This window comes from Ranitomeya imitator, chromosome 3 (genome assembly GCF_032444005.1).
Source record: "Ranitomeya imitator isolate aRanImi1 chromosome 3, aRanImi1.pri, whole genome shotgun sequence".
Taxonomy (NCBI): domain Eukaryota; kingdom Metazoa; phylum Chordata; class Amphibia; order Anura; family Dendrobatidae; genus Ranitomeya; species Ranitomeya imitator.
In genome coordinates, this window is record NC_091284.1 from 501,353,961 (window position 1) to 501,366,087 (window position 12,127).

A 12,127-nucleotide genomic window follows, 5' to 3' on the forward strand; every position below is an offset into this window, starting at 1 on the left:
AGACCATCATGCTTGGTAGTTACCATATGTCAGTCCTCAAAGCTTTTGCCAACTCTACATGCTCAGTAACCCTGGCACTACACCCAAGCGGCATACAAGTATCATTTCCTACTTATTTCTTTTGTGCATACTTTTGGAAGCAAATTCGTAATTCGCTCTTCGAAAACCACCTGTCTCTTGTATGAACAACTAATCCAGATGGATGCGCCAGTAAACATTGATAAGCCTTTCACTAGACTAAAATAATATATTTTATGTATCAAGAAAGGAAGAAAAAAATGATGGACTTTATGGAATAACACCAAGTAACTACTCACTTGCTCTGCCTTTCCATGCTTGCCAACCTGAGACTTTCCCAACGTGAATTGAGGAGATTCAACTGTTCCTGAATTTCATTTTCTTCATCATCAGAAAGTTTCCCAGTAGACAATAGTTGACTTCCAGCTTGCAAAACTCCTCCAACATTTCCCTGGTGAGATGTTAATTCCATCATAAAGCCCTAGAAACGAAGCAAAACTTTACAGCGGGAATTGAGAGTAGTTAAATTTTATCTCAAAATAATTATATGCAAGGATATAAAGCTGATTTAAACCTACCAAAGGTGCTAAATTGCTAAAGGACTAAGGAATAGCAGAAAACTAATGTCTAGTGGAATCTGTTTCATAGAACAAGATAATGTAGTAATACATTTTTATTTTCTTTTACAACATATGTTTGTATGAATTTGCTGTTTCAAAATGAGATACAAAATAGGAAAGTAATTAGGTGTTACAGCACAAATATCACACATGCATTAATATGAACAAAGCTAGCTTAAAATTGCTTATGTTGCTGGTAAAAAATAGTTTAATATTTAATTTCAATATTAAGATAAGAGGCCATTGTAATGAAACATTCTTTAAAAGGATTTTCCTATTAGAAAAAAAATTCATATACCCTATTAAGGAATTGTGAATTAATAGTACCCGCTGTTCAGGTTCTTTAGTTCATGTTAATCCTCAGTACTGTAAAGACCACCTAGAAAATCTTCCAAACAGGTCATTTGAATTATCTTTATTATCTTATTGATTACTGCATAATGCATATGCTAAAACTATTTTGCAACTGTTGTGGATATATGTTAATTAGTTGGGTATTGTTTTTCCCAGACCAGTTATTTGACTAATCATGTTATCACAACTCTGTCAGTGTGATAAACATGTTTTGCAAGAGTGGAATCACTTCTGATTGGCTCTGTTGCAAATCTCTGCCTCTCTGACAATGCGCAGTAATCCGGGAGTATGTAGTCTAGCTTTATCGGTGCAATGCACATGTCTAGGGAGGCTGTGGTAATTTAAAACATAATCAGCTATGAGAGCCAGTTGTAACAGCTTGCTAAGTCTGGCATCACCGCTAAGATTTGCAAAGAATTGGCGGTAATGCCTTTCTTGTAAATCATGTCACTCATATCCATGGTCACTTAATATAAATGACCTCTTCCAAGCTGTTGGGAGGACCCTGCTTGGAAGATAACGCTGCCTTCACAGCTTATTTTAAATAGAAGGAGTTACCAATGAAAAGTGTAATGGCCAAAGTCTCTCTGCTCTCCTGATCACTGCAGAGCTGTGTGTGATTATAACTGACAAATCTGCAGGTTCATTTCAGCTTCAGTTTCGATCTCATAGGGAGAAAGGATTGCAATATTGCTGAAATACAGCAGAGCTCATAGAGAGGCAAAGATATGTTTGCAATAAGTTAAATTTCAATCGTCCTGTTCTATGTTAGTTACTTGTCTCACACTGGTAACTGCTAGGGTTGAGCGAAACGGGTCGAACATTTTCAAAAGTCGCCGACTTTTGGCTAAGTCGGGGTTTCATGAAACCCGATCCGACCCCTGTGCGGGGTCGGCCATGCGGTACGCGACTTTCGCGCCAAAGTCGCGTTTCAATGACGCGAAAAGCGCCATTTCTCAGCCAATGAAGGTAAACGCAGAGTGTGGGCAGCGTGATGACATAGGTCCTGGTCCCCACCATCTTAGAGAAGGGCATTGCAGTGATTGGCTTGCTGTCTGCGACGTCACAGGGGCTATAAAGAGGCGTTCCCGCCGACCGCCATCTTACTGCTGCTGATCTGAGCTTAGGGAGAGGTTGCTGCCGCTTTGTCAGAAGCAGGGATAGCGTTAGGCAGGGTCCATTAACCACAAAACCGCTTGTGCTGCAGCGATTTGCACTGTCCAACACCACCCTCGGTGTGCAGGGACAGTGGAAGTTTTTTTTTTTTTTTTTTTCCCCTCAGCGCTGTAGCTCATTGGGCTGCCCTAGAAGGCTCCCTGATAGCTGCATTGCTGTGTGTACGCCGCTGTGCAAACCAACTGCTTTTTTCAAAGCACAAATCCTCTTGTTCCTTCCTTTCTGCACAGCTATCTTTTTTGTTTGTCCACACTTTTTATTTCATTTGTGCATCAGTCCACTCCTTATTGCTGCCTGCCATACCTGGCTGAGATTACTGCAGGCAGGGAGATAGTAGCTGCCTGCCATACCTGGCTGAGATTACTGCAGGCAGGGAGATAGTAATTGTAGGACATTCCCTGTTTTTTTTTTTTGTTTTTTTTTGGTGGGAGATTAAGATTGGCAATTTGGCATTTCTGCTAGAGTGCCATCCCTGTGTGTGCCATCTCTCTCACATAGTGGGCCATAGAAAGCCTTTTCATTTTTCTGTATTTTTTTTTGTGGGGTGTATAAATTCTCCCTGATAAAAATACAGTGGGAGATTAATATTGGCCTTTGGGCTTGTGTGCCAGTCCTGAGTGTGCCATCTCTCTCACAAATAGTGGGCCATAGAAAGCCTATTTATTTTTTTTTTTGGTTTTATAAATTCTCCCTGAAAAAAAGGGAGATTAATATTGGCCTCTGGGCTTGTGTGCCAGTCCTGAGCGTGCCATCTGTGCCAGCCCTGAGCGTGCCATCTCTCTCACAAATAGTGGGCCATAGAAAGCCTATTTAATTTTTTTTTTTGTTTTATAAATTTTCCCTGAAAAAAGGGAGATTAATATTGGCCTCTGGGCTTGTGTGCCAGTTGTGAGCGTGCCATCTGTGCCAGTCCTGAGCGTGCCATCTCTCTCACAAATAGTGGGCCATAGAAAGCCTATTTAAATATTTTTTTGGTTTTATAAATTCTCCCAGAAAAAAAGGGAGATTAATATTGGCCTCTGGGCTTGTGTGCCAGTCCTGAGCGTGCCATCTGTGCCAGCCAGCCCTGAGCGTGCCATCTCTCTCACAAATAGTGGGCCATAGAAAGCCTATTTAATTTTTTTTTTTGTTTTATCAATTTTCCCTGAAAAAAGGGAGATTAATATTGGCCTCTGGGCTTGTGTGCCAGTTGTGAGCGTGCCATCTGTGCCAGTCCTGAGCGTGCCATCTCTCTCACAAATAGTGGGCCATAGAAAGCCTATTTAAATATTTTTTTGGTTTTATAAATTCTCCCAGAAAAAAAGGGAGATTAATATTGGCCTCTGGGCTTGTGTGCCAGTCCTGAGCGTGCCATCTGTGCCAGCCAGCCCTGAGCGTGCCATCTCTCTCACAAATAGTGGGCCATAGAAAGCCTATTTAATTTTTTTTTTTGTTTTATCAATTTTCCCTGAAAAAAGGGAGATTAATATTGGCCTCTGGGCTTGTGTGCCAGTTGTGAGCGTGCCATCTGTGCCAGTCCTGAGCGTGCCATCTCTCTCACAAATAGTGGGCCATAGAAAGCCTATTTAAATATTTTTTTGGTTTTATAAATTCTCCCAGAAAAAAAGGGAGATTAATATTGGCCTCTGGGCTTCTGTGCCAGTCCTGAGCGTGCCATCTGTGCCAGTCCTGAGCGTCCCATCTCTCTCACAAATAGTGGGCCATAGAAAGCCTATTTTATTTTTTTTTTGGGTTTTAGAAATTCTCCCTGAAAAAAGGGAGATTAATATTGGCCTCTGGGCTTGTGTGCCAGTTGTGAGCGTGCCATCTGTGCCAGTCCTGAGCGTGCCATCTCTCTCACAAATAGTGGGCCATAGAAAGCCTATTTAAATATTTTTTTGGTTTTATAAATTCTCCCAGAAAAAAAGGGAGATTAATATTGGCCTCTGGGCTTCTGTGCCAGTCCTGAGCGTGCCATCTGTGCCAGTCCTGAGCGTCCCATCTCTCTCACAAATAGTGGGCCATAGAAAGCCTATTTTATTTTTTTTTTGGGTTTCAGAAATTCTCCCTGGAAAAAAAAAGGGAGATTAATATTGCCCTTTGGGCTTGTGTGCCAGTACTAAGCGTTCCATCTCTCTCTCTCTCTCAGTCAGTGGGCCATAGAACGCATATTTTTGGTTTTATTTGTTTTCTAAATTCTCCCTGAAAAAATCATTTTATTTTATTTGGTTTCTAAATTCTTCCTGATAAAATCATATTTTTTTTATTATTTTTATTTCTAAAGTCTCCCTGAAAAAAAAAAAAAAAAAACAACCAAAAAAACAGTGGGAGATTAATATTGGCCTTTCTGCTTGTGTGCCAGTCTTGACTCCTGGGTGTGCCATCTCTCTCTCTCTCTCTCTCTCTCTCTCTCTCTCTCTCTCTCTCCAATTGTGGTCCATAGAAAGCCTATATTTTTTTTCCTTGATTTGGGTTCTAAAATCTACCAGAGAAAATAACTACATCAATCATTGGTAGAAAAATATTGGCCTCTGGGTTTGTGTGCCACTCCTGACTCCTGTGTGCGTCATCTCTCAGTCAGTGGGCCATAGAACGCCTATTTTTGGTTTTATTTGTTTTCTAAATTCTCCCTGAAAAAATCATTTTATTTTATTTGGTTTCTAAATTCTTCCTGATAAAATCATATTTTTTTTATTATTTTTTTTTCTAAAGTCTCCCTGAAAAAAAAAAAAAAAAACAGTGGGAGATTAATATTGGCCTTTCTGCTTGTGTGCCAGTCTTGACTCCTGGGTGCGTCATCTCTCAGTCAGTGGGCCATAGAACGCCTATTTTTGGTTTTATTTGTTTTATAAATTCTCCCTGAAAAAATCATTTTATTTTATTTGGTTTCTAAATTCTTCCTGATAAAATCATATTTTTTTTATTATTTTTTTTTCTAAAGTCTCCCTGAAAAAAAAAAAAAAAAAACAACCAAAAAAAACAGTGGGAGATTAATATTGGCCTTTCTGCTTGTGTGCCAGTCTTGACTCCTGGGTGCGTCATCTCTCAGTCAGTGGGCCATAGAACGCCTATTTTTGGTTTTATTTGTTTTATAAATTCTCCCTGAAAAAATCATTTTATTTTATTTGGTTTCTAAATTCTTCCTGATAAAATCATATTTTTTTTATTATTTTTTTTTCTAAAGTCTCCCTGAAAAAAAAAAAAAAAAAACAACCAAAAAAAACAGTGGGAGATTAATATTGGCCTTTCTGCTTGTGTGCCAGTCTTGACTCCTGGGTGCGTCATCTCTCAGTCAGTGGGCCATAGAACGCCTATTTTTGGTTTTATTTGTTTTATAAATTCTCCCTGAAAAAATCATTTTATTTTATTTGGTTTCTAAATTCTTCCTGATAAAATCATATTTTTTTTATTATTTTTTTTTCTAAAGTCTCCCTGAAAAAAAAAAAAAAAAAAACAACCAAAAAAAACAGTGGGAGATTAATATTGGCCTTTCTGCTTGTGTGCCAGTCTTGACTCCTGGGTGTGCCATCTCTCTCTCTCTCTCTCTCTCTCTCTCTCTCTCTCTCTCCAATTGTGGTCCATAGAAAGCCTATATTTTTTTTCCTTGATTTGGGTTCTAAAATCTACCAGAGAAAATAACTACATCAATCATTGGTAGAAAAATATTGGCCTCTGGGTTTGTGTGCCACTCCTGACTCCTGTGTGCGTCATCTCTCAGTCAGTGGGCCATAGAACGCCTATTTTTGTTTTTATTTGTTTTATAAATTCTCCCTGAAAAAATCATTTTATTTTATTTGGTTTCTAAATTCTTCCTGATAAAATCATATTTTTTTTATTATTTTTTTTTCTAAAGTCTCCCTGAAAAAAAAAAAAAAAAAAAAAAAAAAAAAAAAAACAGTGGGAGATTAATATTGGCCTTTCTGCTTGTGTGCCAGTCTTGACTCCTGGGTGTGCCATCTCTCTCTCTCTCTCTCTCCAATTGTGGTCCATAGAAAGCCTACATTTTTTTTCCTTGATTTGGGTTCCAAAATCTACCAGAGAAAATAACTCCATCAATCATTGGTAGAAAAATATTGGCCTCTGGGCTTGTGTGCCACTCCTGATTCCTGTGTGCGTCATCTCTCACTCAGTGGCCCATAGAAAGCATATAGTTTGTTACATTTGTTTTCTAAATTCTCCCTGCAAAAATCTATTTTTTTTTTTTGGGGGGGTTTCTAAAGTGTTCCTGAAAAAAATAAAAATAAAAAAAAAATAATAGTGTGACATTAATATTAACATTTGTGCTTCAGTGACAGTCCTGCGTGTGGGGCATCTCTCTAATTTGCAGCCACCAAAAAAAGAGTGTGTAACATTGGGCCTGATTTTCGCTGTGGTCTCACCAACCTGTAAAGGGGTAGCTAAATCATACTGAAGTTATAGCTCACCGTGTAAGTTGTGTGACTGCAACAAATAACGTTAGTTTGGTTACGTTTTTAAAACAATGAGGAAGTCTAGTGGAAGAGGTCGTGGCCGGGGGCGTTCATTGTCAGCTGGTAATGAGGGTAGTGGTAGTGGTGGAGCATCAGGTGGTCGTGGGGGAAAAAATATTGCACCTAAGTCTGGAGCTGTGGAGCCAGGTTCGTCGTCCGGCTACACAAGGCCTCGAACGCTCCCTTTTCTGGGATTAGGAAAACCGCTTTTAAAGCCGGAGCAGCAAGAGCAAGTTTTGGCTTATCTTGCTGACTCAGCCTCTAGCTCTTTTGCCTCATCTCGTGAAACTGGTAAAAGTAAAAGCAGCGCGTCGTTAGTGGATGTTCACGGTCAGGGACAAGTCACTTCCTTGTCCTCTTCAGCAAAAACAACAACAGAGAAGAATGCAGCAGGCGACACAACGGGTTACTCCATGGAGCTCTTTACACATACCGTCCCTGGCTTAGAAAGTGAAGCAGTTAACAGTCCATGCCCATTACAAATTGAATCTGACATGGAGTGCACTGACGCACAGCCACAGCCAGACTACTATGCTGGTCCTTTGACTCAGACCACAACATTGCCCTCGCAGGGTGCTGATCAAGAATCAGACCCTGATGAGACTATGTTGCCCCATCACGAACGCTATACCACCGAACGACACGGTGACACAGACGAAGTTGCGCAGGAGGTACAAGAAGAGTTATTAGATGACCCAGTTCTTGACCCCGATTGGCAGCCATTGGGGGAACAGGGTGCAGGCGGCAGCAGTTCTGAAGCAGAGGAGGAGGAGGGGCCGCAGCAGGCATCAACATCGCCACAGGTTCCATCTGCCGGGCCCGTATCTTGCCCAAAACGCGTGGCAAAGCCAAAACCTGGTGGAGGACAGCGTGGCCATCCGGTTAAAGCTCAGTCTGCAATGCCTGAAAAGGTATCCGATGCTAGAAAGAGTGCAGTCTGGCATTTTTTTAAACAACATCCAATTGATCAGCGCAAAGTCATCTGTCAAAAATGTTCTACTTCCTTAAGCAGAGGTCAGAATCTGAAAAGTCTCAATACTAGTTGCATGCATAGACATTTAACCACCATGCATTTGAAAGCTTGGACTAACTACCAAACGTCCCTTAAGGTTGTTGCACCCTCGGCCAATGAAGCTAGTCATCAACGCAACATCCCTTCCGGCAGTGTAGGACCACCATTTAGCGCACCACCTGCTGTATCTGTGCAGGTATCTTTGCCAGGCCAAAGCAGTCAGGGTCAGGGAATCACCAGTTTCGTAGTAGGAAACACTGCATCTAGGGCACCGGCGGCAACAATACCATCTCCCACCGTCTCTCAGTCTGCCATGTCCACCGGCACCCCCGCTAGTTCCACGATCTCCAGCTCTCCAGTCCAGCTCACCCTACATGAGACTATGGTTAGAAAAAGGAAATACTTAGCCTCGCATCCGCGTACACAGGGTTTGAACGCCCACATAGCTAGACTAATCTCGTTAGAGATGATGCCCTACCGGTTAGTTGAAAGCGAAGCTTTCAAAGACCTGATGGACTACGCTGTACCACGCTACGAGCTACCCAGTCGACACTTTTTTTCCAGAAAAGCCATCCCAGCCCTCCACCAGCATGTTAAAGAGCGCATCGTCCATGCACTCAGGCAATCTGTGAGCACAAAGGTGCACCTGACAACAGATGCATGGACCAGTAGGCATGGCCAGGGACGTTACGTGTCCATCACGGCACACTGGGTAAATGTGGTGGATTCAGGGTCCACAGGGGACAGCAAGTTTGGGACAGTTCTGCCTAGCCCACGGTCTAGTAAACAGTTGTCTGTAGCCGTTCGCACCCCCTCCTCCTCCTCCTCCTCGTCCTCCTGCAGAAGCAAGAGCTCGTCCACAGACCGCAGTCGCACAAACACTCCATCCGCACCTGCCACTGTTGCACACCAGGTCTCCCATTATGGGGCAGCTACTGGCATACGTCAGCAGGCTGTATTGGCTATGAAGTGTTTGGGCGACAATAGACACACCGCGGAAGTTCTGTCCGAGTTCTTGCAGCAAGAAACGCAGTCGTGGCTGGGCACTGTAGATCTTGAGGCAGGCAAGGTAGTGAGTGATAACGGAAGGAATTTCATGGCTGCCATCTCCCTTTCCCAACTGAAACACATTCCTTGCCTGGCTCACACCTTAAACCTGGTGGTGCAGTGCTTCCTGAAAAGTTATCCGGGGTTATCCGACCTGCTCCTCAAAGTGCGTGGACTTTGCGCACATATCCGCCGTTCGCCTGTACACTCCAGCCGTATGCAGACCTATCAGCGTTCTTTGAACCTTCCCCAGCATCGCCTAATCATAGACGTTGCAACAAGGTGGAACTCAACACTGCACATGCTTCAGAGACTGTGCGAACAGAGGCGGGCTGTTATGTTTTTGTGGGAGGATACACATACACGGGCAGGCAGTAGGATGGCAGACATGGAGTTGTCAGGTGTGCAGTGGTCGAAGATTCAAGACATGTGTCAAGTCCTTCAGTGTTTTGAGGAATGCACACGGCTGGTTAGTGCAGACAACGCCATAATAAGCATGAGCATCCCCCTAATGCGTCTGCTGATGCAAAGTTTGACGCACATAAAGGATCAGGCGTCTGCACCAGAGGAAGAGGAAAGCCTTGATGACAGTCAGCGATTGTCTGGTCAGGGCAGTGTACATGACGAGGTACCGGGCGAAGAGGAGGTGGAGGATGAGGAGGATGATGGGGATGAGTATATTTTTAATGAGGAAGCTTTCCCGGGGGCACGGGAAATTGGTGGCGTGGCAAGGCCGGGTTCTGGTTTTTTGAGGGACACAAGTGACGTAGATTTGCCTGCAACTGCCCCTCAACCAAGCACAACCGCAGATTTGACAACGGGAACTTTGGCCCACATGGCGGATTATGCCTTGCGTATCCTCAAAAGGGACACACGCATTACAAAAATGATGAACGATGACGATTACTGGTTGGCCTGCCTCCTTGATCCTCGCTATAAAGGCAAATTGCAAAATATTATGCCACATGAGAACTTGGAACTAATATTAGCAACAAAACAATCAACTCTTGTTGACCGTTTGCTTCTGGCATTCCCTGCACACAGCGCCCGTGATCGTTCTCACACGAGCTCCAGGGGCCAGCAGACCAGAGGTGTTAGAGGGGCAGAAATCAGAAGTGGCGTTGGACAGAGGGGTTTTCTGACCAGGTTGTGGAGTGATTTTTCTATGACCGCAGACAGGACAGGTACTGCAGCATCAATTCAAAGTGACAGGAGACAACATTTGTCCAGTATGGTTACAAACTATTTTTCATCCCTTATCGACGTTCTCCCTCAACCGTCATTCCCATTTGATTACTGGGCATCCAAATTAGACACCTGGCCAGAATTGGCAGAATATGCATTGCAGGAGCTTGCTTGCCCGGCAGCTAGTGTCCTATCAGAAAGAGTATTCAGTGCTGCAGGTTCAATACTAACAGAAAAAAGGACTCGTCTGGCTACCCAAAATGTAGATGATCTAACCTTCATTAAAATGAACCACAACTGGATTTCAAAATCTTTTGCCCCACCCTGCCCGGCTGACACCTAGCTTTCCTATGAAAAGGTCTTGCCTGTGGACTATTCTGAATGACTTTTCCAATCTCGTAATTTTCTTCACCTGATTGTCCAGCATACGACATGTTTCCACCTCACGAAATGGCCAAACTCCCCACACGGGGCCGTGCTATCGCCACTTTGCGCTTGGACCCTTGAGAGTGCTGTTTGTCTGAAGAGGTGGGTGTGGCCGCTTTTGGTCGACGGCACTGCCACTGGGTCCCTCATAGTACAATAAAGTGTCTCTGGCGGTGGTGGTGCGCACCCAACGTCAGACACACCGTTGTAATATGAGGGGCCCTGTGCCTGTACCGCCGGCCACAAGACAGTTCCCCCCCCCAGCTCAAACAGTGCTCTACCACTAGCAAAATTATCTCTCACAGCTTCACCAATGTGTAGTCTAGCCGCTGACATCCTTCAATGCCTGGCACTGACAATACCATTGTTTTGACATTTTTGTTATGTTAGGCCTTCGAAGCCTGTCTGCGGTCCCTTCTTTCTACAACTACTACACTGACCAGGCCACTGCTGGCCGTGTTACCCTGGAACCAATTTAAAAGTGCCTACAGTCAGCCCAATTTTGTTATGTTAGGCCTTCGAAGACTGTCTGCCGTCACTCCTTCCACTAGACTTCCACTGACCATACACTGCTGCCCATGTACCCCTGGAACCAATTTAAAGTGCCTACAGCCAGCCCAATTTTGTTATGTTAGGCCTTCGAAGCCTGTCTGCGGTCACTCCTTCCACTAGACTTCCACTGACCAGACCACTGCTGCCCGTGTACCCCTGGAACCAATTTAAAAGTGCCTACAGCCAGCCCAAGTTTGTTATGTTAGGCCTTGGAAGCCTGTCTGCGGTCACTCCTTCCACTAGACTTCCACTGACCAGACCACTGCTGCCCGTGTACCCCTGGAACCAATTTAAAAGTGCCTACAGCCAGCCCAAGTTTGTTATGTTAGGCCTTGGAAGCCTGTCTGCGGTCACTCCTTCCACTAGACTTCCACTGACCAGACCACTGCTGCCCGTGTACCCCTGGAACCAATTTAAAAGTGCCTACAGCCAGCCCAAGTTTGTTATGTTAGGCCTTCTAAGCCTGTCTGCGGTCCATTCTTTCAACTACTACTACACTGACCAGGTCACTGCTGCCCGTGTACCCCTGGAACCAATTTAAAATTGCCTACAGCCAGCCCAATTTTTTTATTTTAGGCCTTCGATGCCTGTCTGCGGTCCATTCTTTCAACTACTACTACACTGACCAGGTCACTGCTGTCCGTGTACCCCTGGAACCAATTTAAAATTGCCTACAGCCATGTGTTATTATTTTAGGCCTTCGATGCCTGTCTGCGGTCACTCCTTCCACTAGGCCTCCACTGACCACACCACTGCTGTCCGTGTACCCCTGGAACCAATTTAAAATTGCCTACAGCCAGCCCAATTTTTTTATTTTAGGCCTTCGATGCCTGTCTGCGGTCCATTCTTTCAACTACTACTACACTGACCAGGTCACTGCTGTCCGTGTACCCCTGGAACCAATTTAAAATTGCCTACAGCCATGTGTTATTATTTTAGGCCTTCGATGCCTGTCTGCGGTCACTCCTTCCACTAGGCCTCCACTGACCACACCACTGCTGTCCGTGTACCCCTGGAACCAATTTAAAATTGCCTACAGCCATGTGTTATTATTTTAGGCCTTCGATGCCTGTCTGCGGTCACTCCTTCCACTAGGCCTCCACTGACCACACCACTGCTGCCCGTGTACCCCTGGAACCAATTTAAAATTGCCTACAGCCAGCCCAATTTTTTTATTTTAGGCCTTCGATGCCTGTCTGCGGTCCATTCTTTCAACTACTACTACACTGACCAGGTCACTGCTGTCCGTGTACCCCTGGAACCAATTTAAAATTGCCTACAGCCATGTG

At 44.1% G+C, this 12,127-nt stretch overlaps 1 protein-coding gene across 1 annotated transcript in view; it reads right to left on the reverse strand.

Annotated features, from left to right (window-relative positions):
• The window catches only part of DMD (dystrophin), a 4,179,683-nt gene that overhangs the window by 2,983,392 nt on the left and 1,184,164 nt on the right, over window positions 1-12,127 (reverse strand). Inside the window, exon 11 of the mRNA XM_069757653.1 lies at window positions 318-499. Within this exon, the coding sequence (XP_069613754.1) occupies window positions 318-499 (182 nt within the window). The remainder of the gene's footprint in view (window positions 1-317; window positions 500-12,127) is intronic.